The 17,682-nt window shown below is 40.3% G+C and overlaps 2 protein-coding genes across 2 annotated transcripts; both read right to left on the reverse strand.

Moving 5' to 3' along the window:
* Nucleotides 1-405: 405 nt before the first annotated feature.
* Nucleotides 406-1,694, reverse strand: ATP5F1E (ATP synthase F1 subunit epsilon). Its single transcript, XM_032198589.1, has 3 exons — nucleotides 1,611-1,694; nucleotides 1,384-1,508; nucleotides 406-549 (listed from the first exon to the last, which is right to left on the reverse strand). Exons 1-2 carry the CDS (start codon nucleotides 1,640-1,642, stop codon nucleotides 1,385-1,387), a joined length of 156 nt encoding a protein of 51 aa, XP_032054480.1. The 5' UTR covers nucleotides 1,643-1,694; the 3' UTR covers nucleotides 406-549; nucleotide 1,384.
* Nucleotides 1,695-11,163: 9,469 nt separating this feature from the next.
* Nucleotides 11,164-16,694, reverse strand: PRELID3B (PRELI domain containing 3B). Its single transcript, XM_032198460.1, is given in 7 exon segments — nucleotides 11,164-13,262; nucleotides 13,265-13,331; nucleotides 13,990-14,092; nucleotides 14,676-14,746; nucleotides 15,405-15,494; nucleotides 15,854-16,022; nucleotides 16,517-16,694. Coding segments are annotated over 7 exon segments (687 nt in total). The 5' UTR covers nucleotides 16,549-16,694; the 3' UTR covers nucleotides 11,164-13,107.
* Nucleotides 16,695-17,682: the final 988 nt, after the last annotated feature.

Here is a 17,682-nt window from a genome sequence, read left to right on the forward strand (position 1 = left end):
TTTTCACTGAATTAGTTTGTTCTGAGCACACAGGGAAGACGAACGCCCCAGTGGGAGAACTTGAAAAACAACAGCGTACCACTTCCAGCAGTGGGAGAGAACTGGCAGGTGTATTTTTGATTACAGGTTTGAAATTATGTGCTTATGTTCTCTGCTGACATACATTCTAAGTGATTAATTCCACAAAATATTCATTAATCATGAAATGGAATAAGCAGAAAAGCTTTAAATGGCAGCTACATCTCTCTCATTGACATACCTGAGATACCAGCATGAAAACCAATAGATTTGGCTTAAACACCTGTTGCTACTGAATGGTAGAGTTTGATAAAGTCTCTTAACTCAAGATGTTTCTGCTAAAGGGAGTACTTTGTTTCAAGAGGAACAACAGTTGCCACACATTCATTTGTTTAACCACAAGTGATATTTATTAGCGTGCTGATTTACACACAGGCAAGTTTTACAGTTAACATGATGACATTGTATTGCGGTCTTCAGCTTGCCTACAGCTTGCAGTTTGCTGTTACAGTATTCACCACAGATCAGTTCCTGGGAGAGATTTAAAATACAAGTTACTTGATTCAAGAATGAGAACACATGTACGAGGTAAGTTTCACACAAGGTAATAATAGTTAATCTCAGAACTAGAAGCTGTCCTACATTCGTGGTATCATCACCTATTTTTTCAGGATGTCAAATACACTAACTCCTGATTATGCAAAACAAAAATCTTCATGTGGCTTTTGCCAACCATATTAACTGCAGGTCTCCGTTCAGAGGTTTATTTTAAAAACAGTCTTGTTTTCATTTACAAGTATGCTGATCAAGCATCTTATGGGGACATTTTAACCATTTCCACAACATTACTGTCTCTACAAACATGGTTGTGGTAATGTTAAGGTACACAGATCACCTTTACTGGGACAGGTTGTTATCTTATGCACATAACAGTCCTAGTCACAAAGCAATCCTTCCTAGTGACGTTATCTACTGCTGCTTGAGGCAGAGTCCAGAAGAGATTTCATCTGCTCATGATGTGTGCAACATCACAAATGCAGGTACAAGCAGCACCCACCTCTCACAGCCACCAGCTGACCCTTACATAGATTAGGGTTTACCCAAGGTTATTATCTACTCAGCGTAAGGAGCAGAAGTGGTCACCTGCGAGACTGTCTCTGGCTTGGCAAAGCAAGGGCGTTCAGAGCTCTCAGCTCTTACAAGGACACAGCTGCCTTACCGCAGCGTGTAACAGCTTTGAACCTCAATCATTCAAACCAGAGCCTGACAGAGCGGCCTCAGCTCGCTGCGCTACACGGGGAGCCCTCCCCTGCCCCCCAGGAGACGAGGACGCGGCCACCACGAGCACCCTCAGCCGTCACCCACCTCACTCCTTCTTGGGCTTCACGGTCTTCACGGTGGCCATCGCCGCCCTCTCCGCCTCGGCCTTGTACTGCGGCTTCATGGCCGCCCGCACAACCTGGGCGCAGATCTGCGAGTAGCGGATGTAGCTGGCGAGAGGGAGAGAGGCGAGGTGAGAGCCCAGCGGGCACGGGGGGGCCCCGAAGGGTTCCCGGGAGGGTCCCCGAGGTCCCCCCGCGCCGCGCCGCTACCTGAGGCCGGCCTGCCGCCAGTACGCCACCATGGCTGCCCCCGCCGCTCCGCCACCAGCAAGGTCAGCGCCCGCCGGAAGGGGAAAGACCGCCCTGCCGGGCTCCGACCAATCAGCGAGCGAGAATTATCTGCTGCCCAATCAGCCTCCGAGTTGCCTCAGAGAAGGTGACCAATGGGAAATGAGCAGTCTCCTCAGCGCCGTCGCTCGCTGCTGGCGGCGGCCAATGAGAGGGCTGCATACGGCACGCGCCTCCCGCCCTTTCTCCTCGAGGGGGTCTCGCGGGGGCTCAGGCGGGGTGTGAGGGGCGGGGGGAGGGGAGGGGAGGGGAGAGGAGGGGGGGGGGGAAGGGCATTGGCCTCGTCAGTGCCTCAGCTGGCGGGCTTTGGCTTCCTCAGTTCGAGTGTAGGGATCAAAATGGTTTATAAGCACGCACAGTCAATGATTTTTATAGTTATCTATAAATTCTCGAGTTAGGGCGTTAAGCCACGTGTGGCCAAGCTCTGCCACGTTCACTTTTATCCCTTAGAGCACGGGATCCCCTTGGCATGGGGTTCTTGTGGGTGTAAGGCATTGCACGCACCTGATGTTTAAATAAATTTAAATATTTAAATAGACTCGTAAGAAACAGCATAGCTTCTAGTTCACTACCACCCATTCGTCACTACTTGCTGGAAAAAAAACAGACAAATTCCATATATAATAAGCAAAAAGTTATAAGAAGACTCAAAACAAGCTGCATAAGGAATCAACATGGTTCTAATCAAATACTAATTTAAATAATTACTGCTAAGGTTTTAAGCAAGGAAAATTTTGGATTATTATTATTTTTTAAATCCTTGCAGTTAAGCACGCATACCTCTTCTCTGTTCTTTCCATCCCGAACCAAACCACAGCACAAAGTATTTTGGAATCCTCTGGAAACCACAGAGGTCCTGAGGAGACCTTGGTGGTTTGCTCCTCTTTGCACAGAGGCCTCGTGTCTTCCTGACCGTTTTGGTCTCTGCTGAAGTGCAGATATCTGGAAGTCACTGCAAGATTTCACAACGCTACACGGTGATGATTTTTAAAGCACAGAGTAATTTTCAGCTTTATTGGAGAGCTTACTTAGTCCAGAGACATTGTAATTAACAAGCTATACACCCTAATAGTGACAGAATAGAGCCACCAGAACAAAGAGAACAATTAGCCACCAGATTAGCCACAGTGTCTCCAGGATATTATAAGCCAGTAAGAGAAGATTGCCCTGTGTAATTAGTAGGCACAGCAACCAGGAGGAAATAGTGGGAAGGCAGAAAGAATTTCCTCTCCTTACTTTGCCTATTTGATCTCTCTACTGAGATCACTGAAGATGACTCTACAGTGCCAGTTGTGATGACATTTTGAAGGTGGGCATTTTATTACACCTGTTCCTTCCATCTGGACCAACAGACAAACAATTTGTGATTTTTATAATTGCTAAACAACTTTGCCTCCACTGAATTTGGACTTGATTTCTATAACTTATGTATTGCAATCTTTACTACTTAATTTTAAAGAAAGAGCTAGTATAAATGAGGCAGAAAATATTTCATATTGCATACATTTATTTCCATATTTATTTTTTGTTTAAGACATTTATGTCCTCCTAATTCTGAGACATGGGTGACATATTGGAGCAAAGCTTTCCAGCTTGTAAAAATTAAATCCATTAAAAAGTATTTGTTACGGCAGGCAGCACTTTTAACACACAAAGGGTGCCAGTGATACATTGGAAAAACAAAGAAACCATATTTGTTTTCAAAAAAGCTAGCTCCAGGAGGAAGATACAAGGAAGCACCAAAGATTTTTAAAAGCCCATCTCTGTTACCTGTGCAACATACTTGATGCACCACAAGTAACTACATTACTTTTATGTATATATAAAGAGATCTTATATTCAAATGCTGTTTTAGTGTTAATATCTGATGATTTCTTAGGTAAAATAGTTATAAATAAGTTTAATGATATTAATCATAAATAAGATAATCATGGGCTACCCAGGCCACAAATATGGACACCTTTGTTCCAGCTACATGTTCTTCTACTGCCCCTCCACCTTCCCTGATCTCTCTCCTCACCCCTCTCTCATCTGCTCCTCTTTTTAATCTGTTTTCTTTTTCCACTACATCTTCCCTCTCCATACCAACATGTGATGGCTCTGCAATTGTGTGCGCTGCACTCAGATTTAAATCCGTAATAGAGATACACATAACCTGGGTGCACCTATTCCCACATTTAGCTGTATTTGCTATTTGTTGATCTTGAAAAATAAAAACTTATTAAAAGGAATAAAAGTTAAATTTCTGGGAGAGGTGCCATCCTGAGACAGAGTGAAAATTACATCAGTGATAGAAATCATGCTCTACAAAAATTCCAGAGTTTATATTAATATTTATACATCTGTAAACAAGGCACCATTACAGAATTATACAAACTGTTTTCACGCTTGCTTAAACAGGATTGTTTTCAGTTCTGTTTAAATGCTAGAATGTATCTGTAAAGCCTGAATCTTCCTTCATATTAGAACTTTCAGAGGCATAGGAAAGGGAACTTAAAGAGAATATACAAAAGGAGGAAATTTTGGAAAAGTACAGAGTGTGCAAAGAGAAAAAAAAGGCTATGATAAGGGGGTTGGTTAGATGCAGAGATCAAGAGAAGCTGAGGTGGTGCGATTAGCAACATCCAGAAATGTGAGAGTGGATAGGTCTGTGGGAACTAAAGATGTGAGATTAGAAATGTCCAGAGGAATTGAGGAAGTGAGGGAAGAAGCATCCCGAAAGGAGAGGTTGGAGACATCCAGAAATGGCGTAGAGATGGGGTTAGACACATCTTCAGCAGTCGATGAGGATAACTCAGAGGAACCCTGAAATGTGAAATAGTTAAAATCTGTGAAATCTAGTGATTCTGAAGAGGTTGAGGAAGTGTGCTCTGAGACATGTGTGGAGGTTGGAGGGATTTCACAGGAAACGTCCAAGGGAGCTGAGGAGGTGGGACTGGAGACGTCTAGGGAGGATGAAGAAGTGAGACTGGAGAGGTCCAGAGAGGGTGAAGAAGCAGGACTGGAGAAATCTGGGGAGGCTACTGAGGTGAGACTTGAGAGATCTAAGGAGATTGAAGAACTGTCGCCAGAGACGTCCAGAGAGCCTGATGAGGTGAGACTCAATAGGTCCAGTGAAACTGAAGAGGTGAAACTGGAGCACTCCCAGGAATCTGAAGAGGAGACACTGGAGAGCTCTAAGGAGATTGAAGAGGTACTGGAGAAGTCGGAAGAGGCTGAAGATGTAAGACTTGAAAGGTCCAGAGAAGATGAAGTGAGGCTGGAAAAGTCCACAGAGGATGAAGAGCTCAGACTGGATAGATCCAAGGAATCCGAAAAGGGAATTTTAAAGCGTTCCAAAGAGGCTGAAGTCTTTACACTGGAGGGGTCCAGGGAGGCCAAAAAAGTGAGACCAGGTGGGTCCAGGTAGATGGCAGAGATGGAACTGAAAAGCCGAATAAATTCACAATGTGAGCAGTTTTAAATCAGAAGTATTTTTAACTGAAGATCTCTAGTAACATGTCAAAACAACTTCAAAAGATATATTGAAACCCAAATACTAGCACGTTTGAGAATAACTAAGCATACTGCTTTGGTGCAGGCAACTTTAGTAACAAGAGCTTGCAGAATTATTCAGAATATCAGTCTTTCACAGAATACCAGTACAGAAGTACAAATACAGAAGAGTAACTGTGGTAGGAGACGTTTTTTCTTGGCATGTCTCTCTCTGCTCAATTAGGTTTTACCATCTATATATTTAGGTCTGAAATGAAATAATGGTTATGTAATGTAATGGAAATTAAAATGTTTTTCTTTTTTCCAGAAGTCGTATCATATTCAGACAGCACGCTGCTTACTGGTTATGCAGAGAAATTAAAAAAAACCTGCACAGATGCACACGGCAGCTTCAAGTCAAACCTGACCTCTGACTATAAAGGTATGATGGATTACTTCTTTCTGATTCATAAAATTTAAGTAAAAAATGTAGATCTTCCTGAAGATGCTAACCAAATGGCAAATGCATCATTATTTTTCTCCACGTGTACAGGATTTATTTTTTGGAAGCCTGCAGTGAACTAAACTGATGCTGTGACTAAAAAATACATAGTTCAGCAACATCAGTTCTTCATTGTCTTTAGGTAAAGAGAACTCTTACTGTATTACTTCTTCTACCCTTGTACCTCTGGACATAAAACCTGAGCTACAATAACAACAGTATTTTTCAGTTTGTGTTTAGTTTGAATTGATTAATAAAACTAAAGAGAAGTTCTGATAGAAGGCAGATGAATTAAAAAGGAAACAACAGCTTATATTTCAGTTTATAAAGGTACATTAATTACTGTACGCATAGATAAAGAGACTGATCTACAGCTGCCTTCTCTCTTCTCAAGACTGTGCTGCAAAGCAGAGTAGGTGAATCCTGCCATTGTCTTTCTAGGCATAGGCACAGGATTACACAAGAAGTTCTTCAGAGATTAATCACAGAAGTATTTTATAGACCAAGAAAGTGAAAGATACACATGACAGGAGGCTGCATTTTCTCAGGTGAATATGCCCAAGCTTTGCTCGTGTTATTATGCAACTGATGTCCAGATGCATGTATAATGGATTTAACATAATCACCATGGTGAAACTCCCACTGAGGTCACCTCTTAACTGAAGCAGGTGTCTGCTGAACAGACTGAAGCTAACTGAAACAGACAGCTGACAGAAATAATGTTTTACTATGCAAATATTAAAACTGGAGGGGTTTAGCACAACACAAAAATTACCAGATTAAAAAAAGCTACTTACATGTCAATGGTGAGACCTGAAATAGTTCTTGAATACACTTTGAATATTTATTCACAATGTATCTGTAACTTTAGGGCTCAAGCACTATGCTTGTAACACTTAAGAGTACCATATGTGTAGATGAAAAGGCAAAGCAAACGACACTTTCTTCACATGCATGTTTGTGATGAGATTACAGGTTTGCTTGCTGTCCTGTATTCATAATAAAGCAATAAAAATAATTAACCCCTTAAAAAAATCCCTCACTATTTAATAACTGTATGATTTTGTGACTGACTTTATCTTTAATCTTAAAAGTTTTTGAAGTGCATTGTACAGGGAAGAACAGAATTATACTTAAGGCAAATTGCAATACAATGAAAAGCCAGTATCAAAATGATTTCCAGCTGACTATAAATTCCATTATTCCTTTGCTGTGCTCTTTCTGCCTTAATTTTAAGTGGCGAGGTTATTGCATATTTTCCTATGAAATAACACTATCAAAAAACACGGAATTATTCAGTTTTATACTATTGTATAAAATATACTGATCAGCAATCGTACTTCCTACCTTTGATAGCTGTGGATTTATCTCCTTTCTCTGCTTGTGTAAGCCATATTGGGCTGTGCTGTTAAAGCTCTGCTGTTCTCTCTGCTGATGACCCTAATCTGTTCCACAGCTACTGGAAATCAATCCATGCTGATGACAATACAGTTCATCTCTTTTTAAATCTCCTCTTTGTCTAAGCACAGCACTAAGCACAGAGCACCAGCAGAAAACATGCTCCAAAACCATCTCGAATCTTAAGATAAATTTGCACTTTTGTGCTGTTCCCTAACAGGACTACATTTCAAAGGTTAGTTGATGAAGCAGATGAAGACATTTAACTTTCGGACACCTAGATTCAATATAAAAATTATTTTGCAGTGTGAGCCAAGTTCTTAGCTGTCCATTCTACAAAATCTGGCATTAAATGTTCTCTGGATGAATCCCGGATCTGCAGAGCAGAATTCAGGTACATTCAAGTTTTAAGAATCTTGTGCATTACTACTTCAATATGCTTAATAACCTTTTATGTCAGCTATGTTACTTTATAAATGTTGTTATAATAGCTTGATAATGAAAAATTCTGTCCACAGTTGAGCATAACGTTGAATAACTTTTTTAAAAATATCTAGGTGAAATCAAGGACTGGTACCCATTTTCTGAAGTTTTTAATTCTCATAGGTGCTTATGTTTCTTTGACAGGTAAGGGATCCTTGGGATCCATTATTGCATCTCACTTTAACACTTGCCTTCCATTTCTCTTCCTGTTTTTTTTTTTTTTTTTTTTTTTTTTCTTCTCCTAGAAACAGCAGGGAAATTGTGTAGCTTGCTGAATGTCCCTCAAAACTGAGGGGAATAAGAGAAAATAAAACTGTACAGAGCATCAGGCTAAGAAGGTTTAATGTTTCTAGTGCTTCTAGATCATTCAGAATACAACACAACTATAGATCATGAAAAAATCCTAAGTATGGACTCTGATATGTACTTCTTTTACTCCCAATTTTGCAATATATCGGCTAGATTGTGCTACAGAATTTGAATGTAAATGCAATTAAATCCAGATAAAACAAAGCAGCTATCTCCCATGTAAATAATATTTACATTCCCCCTCAAAACAAACAAAAATGAAAAAGCACATTAACAAGAACTCACCCAAGTAATGCTACTTGCTACATTTGGGCCATATTATAGATTTTTATTTTTTTTTATAAGGGTCCCCATGAAGTTGAACAGGTTCTAGGAATATGAAAGGTCACAGCAGGGGCAAAATTGTTTCATATAATTTGTTGGGAAAAGGATTGGGTAGATGGTTAGGAAAATTTTTACTACATCTGTCACTTTATTTCATCGAGTTCTCTAGCTGATGATGAATACAGAGCTGATACTATTTTTTGTTTTAGTTCAGTGTTTTAAAACTTTAATTAAAGAACTGTTAAACCTTCCTGTTGAAAAAGAATGTAAAAAAAAAAAAAACACAACAAAAAAAAAAACACCTTGCATTGCAGTTCTTAGTGTATGTATGTCTGAAGAGAAATATAAGAGATTTTTAATATTTAATGTAAGGATGTAACTGCTTTACAAAAATACAGTTTTTAGTTATAGTAAGATACATTGAAATAAAGCTAAATTGATCATTTGTGAGACATTAACATTGGAACAGCTGTAATTTTACAAATCATTATCTGATGTCTTACAAACTAAAATGTGAATTGATGAGCTGAAAAACGAAACTCTAATAAATCCAGAAAAGTTTGGTCCACTCCCAGCAAATTCCCAGATAGCTGACAAATAACAAACTACTCCTACATTAAAGTTAATCTTGACAGTATCAAGTACTCTTTCTAGGAGATGCAATATGAAATTATTGCAATACATATTACAATGCAGGCAATACAATTTCAGCCCAAGTGATAGCTTACTCCTCTTTCATTGTCTCCCCTCATTGTGGGCTACATAAACATCATCTCTCTTCTTGTATTCATAGCTTTTGACTCAAAAGGTGTGAAGAATGCTATCCTCAGTGCAAAGAAATAGGACAGTACAACCAGAAAAAAAAAAAAAAAAAAAGCAGGCAGACACAGGACTATTTCCTTTCATTAAAGGTAAGCAGTTAGTTCAACTTAGTTATAACACGTAAGCTCACCTTTAGAGAATTCAATTTTATGGCAACAAGTAAAGAAAAGCTATCAAATTATCTGAGAAAAAAAAGAACAGGTCCTGTGCAAGTGAAAGACCAGCCTTCACCTTGAGAAAATGATTCTATAATGACTCAGTGTTTTCAGACAAGTTCTCTTTATCAGCATTCGTCAGTTCACCTATTAACTTGCACCTCAACAGGATGCTGATCTTTCCTCTGAACCCTGTATCTGTCAATGCCAGCGGACTAGATAGTGGGTATTTAGGTTTACTGTATAGGACACTTACTGGAAATACATTAGACTATACAGTTTAACTGCAAATACAGACCACAACAGACAAAATAGTGATGCTGTAGGAAATGGTGGTTAAAGCTTTTTTTTTTTTTTCTTTTTTCTTTTTTCTTTCCTTCTTAAAGGAAAATGTAAACCAATTGTTTGTTAACTGCTGTATGGCTGAACAGGTGCTGACACCCATTGTTAGCAAGAAGAAATATTCATCAGGTAAAAGTAGCCTTTTGTTTTCCTTTAAAGTACTTTGTTTTTGTTACTGACTGAAGAAATTATTATTTTAGTGTACATACAGACACAAGTCATTTCAGTGTCACAGTAAATTCAGAAACATTCTTCCACTGTACCAGTTTTTATTATTTCAGATTGTGAATAGCTCTGCCTTTCAGAATATAAGGCTGTCTGCAAGATTTAAAGTGCACAAAGTCTTTAACAAACGAGATTTTATAGTGCAGATGGGTACATTGAAGGTACGCAGCTACACACCACTGAAAAAATTAAAGTTCTATAGATCTCAGAATGCCTTGCAAGTAATATGAAACAAAGGAATCCACTATACTGCTACTTTAGCTATCCCAAGCCTGTTTAAATCAAGAAATGAAGGACAAGGAGAGGGTAATTTACAGAAAAATTATTTACCAAATTAACATAAAAATCTCACCACTGGTACAGCTAATTCTCATATCAAATATGAGCAAAAGTAGTTTTCAGTTCCTTCTTTCAACTTTTAGATACAAATTAGGTAAGCAGTTTTATTCAACAGAAGCTTTCTGTAGGCAAATAGCTACATCCATTCATTTACTGACAATAAGAACACTGTTTACATTAATAACCAGCAGATGATGCAAGTTTCAACAAAAGGTGGCACTAAGCTCGAGAGGCCCTCAAACTTTCAGCTACTGCAATTCAAACTTTTGGTTTTAAGTTAACTGTAATAGCATTTGCAGTGAATACAATTGCTTTAGAAGAATGCTTGGTTGCTACAGATTTGAATTGTCCCTCCTCCAGGCAGAAATGCTTAGCAGTTGTGTTGGAGTAATCAAATATCACACGAACACAAGAAAATCATCCAAAATATTTCAGACAATGAACAGCAAGGAAAGCTAAGGATTTATGACTCGGTTCAAAATCCAGGTGTGCAGTGAAAACAGAATGTTTAACAGTGCAAAAATCATCTTAAATCTTCTCCAGACTATGGAGCTTTGGATCTAAAGCTTACTCACTTCTGTTCTGTTTCTCAGAAAAGTTAGACAGGTGAGTTTGAATTTTTGCCAATTAAAAGCCTTCATCTGCAGATAAGGAAAAACATGAATCCATTTAGGTGAGCTGGAAGAGGTAAGGATCCACCAAAGACCACACCACCGATTTGTTCGCGTTATATTCCTTCACCCCATCCCCCCCCTTTTTCTTTCTTCCTTGTCCTTTAGTTCTTAACCCTTCAAGTGTAGCTCCTTTCCTTCCCACCTCCCTTCTAACCACCCAAACGCACGGCTTCTCTGCATGAGCTCAAGTCACTCTTGCTCCAGAATTGATGCATTCAGTCATAGCACCCTGCATTCATCTGAGTAAGACAGACCACAGCAGCTGCAAATGGGTTTAAATTATTACCACTTATAAACGTATATTTTAGGATATGCATTTGAATAAAATAAACTATTATCTCCAAACTATTTCTTCACCTTCACCCCCCCTCACTCTAGATTACTAACCTAGCAGTTAAAAGAAATGAATAATCAGAATGCTTCAGAAAGTAGCCAGAACTCAGATAAAGTTTTATTTAAAATAAAAAAGCGCCACATACAGAAAGCCATACTCCCTGACAGAATGAGAATGCAGGCATATAAATAAAATAGAACCAAGCAAATCATGATCTTTCAAGAAGTTGTTGAATGCTTGCAAAAATTAAATAGTTAAGTTTTTTTCAGTGCAAGGACAAACTGTGAATTCATACTATGCAGGTCCTTAGTGCAGAAAAGTTAGGAAAACATAAAATTGACTTTAAAATGCCAAGTGATAAGGGCTAAATAAGCATTTAAAGTCACTTTCAAGCATTGCGTTTTTATCAGAAGTTATGGTACAATTTTGCAGCAGTTTCACATACACTTTTTAAGTTGAAACACTATTTCACTTGTAATAATTTTCTGTAAAAGCATGGTAAACCAGAATGATTTCAATTTATAAAGGTATTCTTAAACCATTTCTTTTTAGAAAAATATTTAGAATAGTTAATTTTTAAAAGGTATATGTACATACCTGTTTTTTCCTACACAAATATTTTTTCAAACTTTCCAACTTAAAATAAGCTCTGTTTCTTTATATAGCAGATACTGTTGAACAGGCAATTCTGATACAACAGAAATGGCATGCAACATAAAATCGATGAACAGGTGACATTACAGCTTGTAAAGGCTAAGAGAGTCTTGAGATTACTTGTAAGCTTAGAATCAAAATTCCAGGATAAGTCTCTGGCACCAAAATACTTTCCCCCCACCCCCCAGTCAGCAGATTTGGGGCTGTGTTTTCCCATTATCCCTTCACACTGAAGGAGCCAGATGTGGGACACAGCCTCTGCTGAAGCCAACAGGACTACCAGCAGACTGGTGCATTACGTAAGCAAGGACGTCAAGGTTTGACCTTTAAGTTCCCACAGCTAATCACTGGAGTCAGTATGAAGAATTTATAGCTAGTACCAGGAAACAAACACGAACTGTAGAAAACCTTTTATTCTCAAGGTTTTCATTTAAAGAGCCTTCTTTTGTGAGCAAATTAGCTTAAAATGTAGAGGACCTCCTGGAATTTAGAACATTATGTTTAATTTAAAGGACAACAAAATAATCAGCTGGTGTAACAGGTTATTTTCAGAGCATGATTGAGTTAATAAATATATCGTTAACATTCTTATTATTACTTTGTCTTATGCTCAGGTCTCTCTTTAGCCAGCTTCACCAAGTTTTTTTAGTCCGCTATGTGATTCTTCAAACTTTTGAATTGAAAACCTACTATTCTCAGAAGTCCCAGCAGCTTTTTTTAAGGCTCTATGCTTATTGTACCCATTTATTTAACGGGCTTCTAGAAATGGAGATAGTTATTCTAGACATGTAAGATAAAATCTTATGTTACTGCATGTCCAGCTCATCAATGTCATACTTGAAAACAGAATTTAGGTCTTAGTAGATAAGAGACACTTTGAATGTTTTACCTATACTGACTGAAAAACAATTTGAGTACCATATTAGCTCAACCAGTCAAACTAGTTAAAAAGCATATCAAAAAATATTTTCTACATTCTTTTGTATTTCAAGCTTCAAGTAATAAACTTTCTGTTAAACCAAGTTGTATCATACAACTATCAAAACTTAAACAGAACAATGCTGGAACAAACCATTCTACTTAATTTTGGGTTTGGTCCCAAAAGAGGTAGTCCATAAGTCACACAAAAATAAAAATTCCACAGAAGTCAACCTAACATGCCAGTCTCCTTGGACATACACAGCCTCATCTCTAAACAAGGCTATTTCATATCTGAAAACATTTTAAGTTAGTGTTCATGTAAATACAGGAACGACACTCCAAAATTATTTTTTCCATCTGCAACCAAAGTTCGGTCCAGCTGAACCAATATATTAATTAAGTTTTGCATATCAGCCCCATTAGTATGAATTTAGCTTTTCTCCAAATTAAATTTGAAACATACCTAATACACAGGTATGCCTTTAAATAACAAAGGATACATGTATTTAGGTTTGGAGAGAAGCTTTGGATTGTTAAACCTTGTTAGTAATACAAGTATATTTACTATCATTTCTCTACAAATGCTGCTGCTGCCATTGAATTCCTCATCGTTCCTCTTGCTGAAGCTGCGAACTCCTCAATTTCAGCATTCAGTCTATTTATTACCCATTCCAATGCTTCACGTCCCTACAGGTTAGAAAAAAAAGGTGTAAGTCTTGGTAATTAAGTAAATAGATTAAACTCTGTCTTACTGAAAATGACTTAAGAAACAATAATTGAAAAAGGAAGCAAAAGTTACAGAAATGCATGCCTGATATTTTTTTTCCTTCGATAACCAGAGTACTGCAGGAATTGTACTGCTTTACACTTTAAAATTCCTTTTATCAGCAGTGCTGTCTTATGAACCACAAGGTGGCTTTTTATCCACTTTGTGTTCTGTTATTCTTGTGGCTGAACTCAAAGGATAAACTCTCAACTAAAACACCACTTCATTGCTCCCACATAACTACTTCAGGTGCCTTGATGCACATTCTGTTTCAACAGTAAAACTAATAGATTGCATCAAGAGTGCAGGAACGGAGTGAAAGCACCGTTTAAATGAATGGAAATGTTTTTTCAATTATGATTGAGTGCTTACCAATAAGAATTTGTTATCTATATTCATAAGAGAAAAAAAAGAGCAAGTTCAATAAGCTCAGCATTCACATATCTACAGTAAAGGCAGCAGAATTACCCCCACCCTTTCCAAGATTGTTGACAAAGCCAGAACATAAAACAGAGATTTGTATTTGCATTCCCATTGTCATTTGCTAGCGGTCACATTGTACGCAAAGGTCATACTTACTTTATTAGCATTGGAAGAAATTGTGTTCGCCATTAACCCTTCCAGGTAACTACTGAGACTGACACCTTTTACAGATATTATTGCTTCTTGCGTCAAAATGGTTCTGAAACAGAGAGCAGAAAATGAATTGTTCCAAGTAGTTTAAAACTGCGTTGCTTAAAGGCTTCTCACTCCTCCCCAACAAGCACATTCCTTCATCAGCTTTGTCACGTAACACAGAACATCCTGCCCCATAAACACAACCTACTTCCTCAGTGGTTAACTGCATAGGCTTCAACGCATAAAATAAAAACCAAGTGTCCACACTAAGTCTAGATGGACCTTTGTGGCACTCAACTACTTCTATCTTCAGCAGCAGGCAGATAGAGTAGAAGCAGCAGATTTGGCGTGAAGTTATTTCGAGAATTATGGTATTATGACATCCCCTTTAACAACAGGTTTTTAGCATTTCCCACAGTTACGGAAGAAAAACTCTTACTTTAAAATCCTTATATAGATACCTGAGAATTATCACTAGCAGTACGAGTATAGCCTAAAGAAAACGACAGTTTCTCTCTCTCTTTTTTGACAAGATACCACTAGAAGCGATGCAAACCCCACAGCATCATCCGTTCAAGACCATGGGAATTTACAAATACAAAACCAGTCTGTACTACCTCAGGGCAATCAGAACAAGTGGTACTTACTTGTCTGGTTCATGAGGGTGTGGTTTGTAGACAAGCCTCTCATCTACTGACACTAGATTTGTAAATGAAATCTGTAGAACATAAAACAAGACTACCTCTTAGTAAAAACATTACAGGAATATAGTAAATAAAACTGCAGATACAAAACTAATATTTTTATCTGGCTTAAACAAGTTTTTCCTGCAAGTTTTAGGATTAGAGGTGTACAAGAGAACAGATAAGTCTCCAAGTTAAGTGTTTAGCAATCTAGTGCTCTTTCCTCAGATTCTTTTGGATCCCTTATGAGCTACCAACATTCACAAGACACAAACTACCACGTTTATAAGAACCTTTTAACCGTCGAATCAAAAAGATGTGGCAGTACATAAAGCAAAATGTTACACAATTAGGAAATGGTAGCACTGTACACCAAAGAACTTAAAGTTAAAAAAAAAAAGGAAAAAGAAATGAAAACAAAAACAAAACCCTACAAACAAACAAGAAAACTACTGGTATTCTGCTCATCTGTATGTTCAGATGTTTCACTGCTGACAGGTTCCAAAAATCTAAGAGATCCCTTCTGAAAAACAGAACTGGTCAGCTATAAACACATTACCTAAAAGGTTTTACTTATATTGTTCTAATGCAATTTTATAGTAATTTTAAAGATGAGTACCCTTTTCATATTTACAAGGATTTATTATAACCTGGAATCTGTTTAAATTGTATAAACAAAACTAAAGTACTTACATTACTGGATTTAAGCTCCATTGTTTTCTTCACTGGGTCAACAACAGAGTGCTCCTGAACGTATGTCTTCGTTCTGCATGTGCCAATGAGCTAGAAAACAGGCACACATACATGGAAATAAGTATGCTAAGCAACTGCAACTTTTTTAGTGCTTCTAAATACATAAGGTACTGAACAGACACAGAGACAACAGAATTAGGGTTTAATTTAAATAAAACTATTAGGTCACAGTGGATCTCTTTTTTTTTTTTTAACTGGAAGCAATCTACAGTCTAGACAGTTTTTGACTACCTGGAAGTCAATACACGTACTGCTATTGAGCCTTCCTGGCGCTTAAGTTCTTAAACTTTTAAAACGTGAGAACTATGAGATCAGGCACTTGTATTGCAACAACCTGGTTCACAAGCTTCCCCCAACATCCGTCCCAAGCTCTGCTCCACGATACCCACCGATTTCACAATGGAGGGTATTCCCCACTCTGTACTGAGCAGCCTGTGGCTGTGCAGCTTCCCGCTCTTGTCTACGTGTCTGTCCAGGACATCGACTCCGACCACGCTGGGGTTCATCGGGTTTGGGTACTTCTGCATGGCAGCTGTCGTTACTGTTTCCCAGGGGTGACTGCCAAAACAAAACCAAGACACGAGGTTGTACACTTACAGTTTTTTTAGCAGGACTTCTATTAAAACTGGACACAACATATCAATCACTTTGTATTTTTAGGGCAGACCAGTTTCCCATTCTTAACCTTACAAAACATCCTTCCCTAGGCTGGACAGGGGCAGATCCAAGAGGACCGGCACCCCTGGTTCAGCAGCACTCCCCAATTCCCCTGCCTCCTGTAATTACCCTGAGGCTTCTAATTTGGCAGGAATGCGTTCCCTCCCATATAACTCCACGAGACCCGAATTTATCGGGATTTCAGCAGTTCCCCAACACCCCCCTGAGCCGTTCCCTTCCCCCCCCCCCCCCCGCTCCCTTGGGGTTATCGCTCAGCACCGCTCCGGGGCCGCCACCCCCGGCCGGCACCAAAGGACCTTGAGGCGGCTGCCCCACGGCGGAGCGGCGCCTCCCGAGCTCATTCCCCACCCCCTCTCCGCAGCCCCCGGCCCTACTCAAAGACGTGCTCCGAGGTCCAGATCCTCATGGCGGCAGCGGGAGCCGAGCCCCGGTCCCGGTCCCAGTCCCGGTCCCGGCCCCGCTCCCGGTCCCGTCCCTCAGCCCCGCCGCGCCTGCGCACTGCGGGCCGGTCCCGCCGGCTTCCAATGGCCGCGCGCGGCGCGGTGGCGGTGACGCAGGGCCGCGTGTCCCCTGAATGTCGCACGGAGGGCGCCGGGCGCCGCGCCCCACCCCGCCCGCTGCGCATGCGCGCTAGGCGCAGCCCGGCCGTGAGGAGAAGAAGGGCGGGGCGGGCTGAGCGCTGCCGGCGGGGCGTTAAACGCGCTGTAAAACATTAAAATGTCCGCCCGGTGTGCGGCTTAATCAGGGCTAGGTCAACACCAACGCGGCTCGCAGGAGCCCTCCCCACCGCAAATCCACTCCGCCGTGCCGCGCCGTTCCGAGGCGGCGGCGTGCAGCCTGTCGCGACAAGGGCAGCTGTCGCGAGAGGGCGCCGAGGCACCTCTCACGAGGCGACTGCGCTGTTACCTAACTGCTGACAGCGCTTGGCACTGCCCCGCACAGGCCGGGTTCCCGCTGTCCGTCGCCAGCGCATTTTGTAAGGCCGCTGGCGGGAAGCGCGGCGCCGTTACGAAACAGCCCTGGGGCCGCCTGTGCCAGGGGCCGAGGGCTTGGGCTCACTGCCCTGGGCTGCTGCACCCAAACGTCCTCGAAGTGTTTGATAATAAAGCAATAAATCGGTTATGGCAACACACGCGTGCGTTTTGTGGCACTTCGAGAATTTTCGGTGACGGTTCTCGAGGTAATGGTGTTGGAAGTGCCTTGAGTGGTGTGGAAGTTGTGCTGCTTCCAAACAGGCCACAGGGCATCGACTCGGGGACACATCTCAGGCGCTGCGTGGCTCCATGTACTTGTCACGGCACAGTAACGGATTCCCTGGAAAAACGTTGAGAGAGAAATTTCCCAGAAACGAGAGACCTGTCTCGGTCTTGTTTTTCCTGACTCTTCCATCTCATGGGACCATTCCTAAACATTGTCGATGTGCTCGTAATCCATCTTAGTATACAAAATTATTTCTAGATTTTGTAACTCTTACATAAAAACATAGGCAATTCATAGGCAGTATGGCTCCTGTCCATTAGCCTCTCACCATTTTTTCTGT

Source organism: Aythya fuligula, chromosome 16 (genome assembly GCF_009819795.1).
Source record: "Aythya fuligula isolate bAytFul2 chromosome 16, bAytFul2.pri, whole genome shotgun sequence".
Classification (NCBI taxonomy): Eukaryota; Metazoa; Chordata; class Aves; order Anseriformes; family Anatidae; genus Aythya; species Aythya fuligula.

Bases quoted from the DNA above. Each gene is read 5' to 3' on its own strand.
- ATP5F1E (XM_032198589.1), bottom strand. From the start codon at position 1,642: ATGGTGGCGTACTGGCGGCAGGCCGGCCTCAG. The intron at 1,509-1,610 runs GTAGCGGCGCGG...CCCTCTCGCCAG, and splicing joins TGGCGGCAGGCCGGCCTCAG to CTACATCCGCTACTCGCAGA.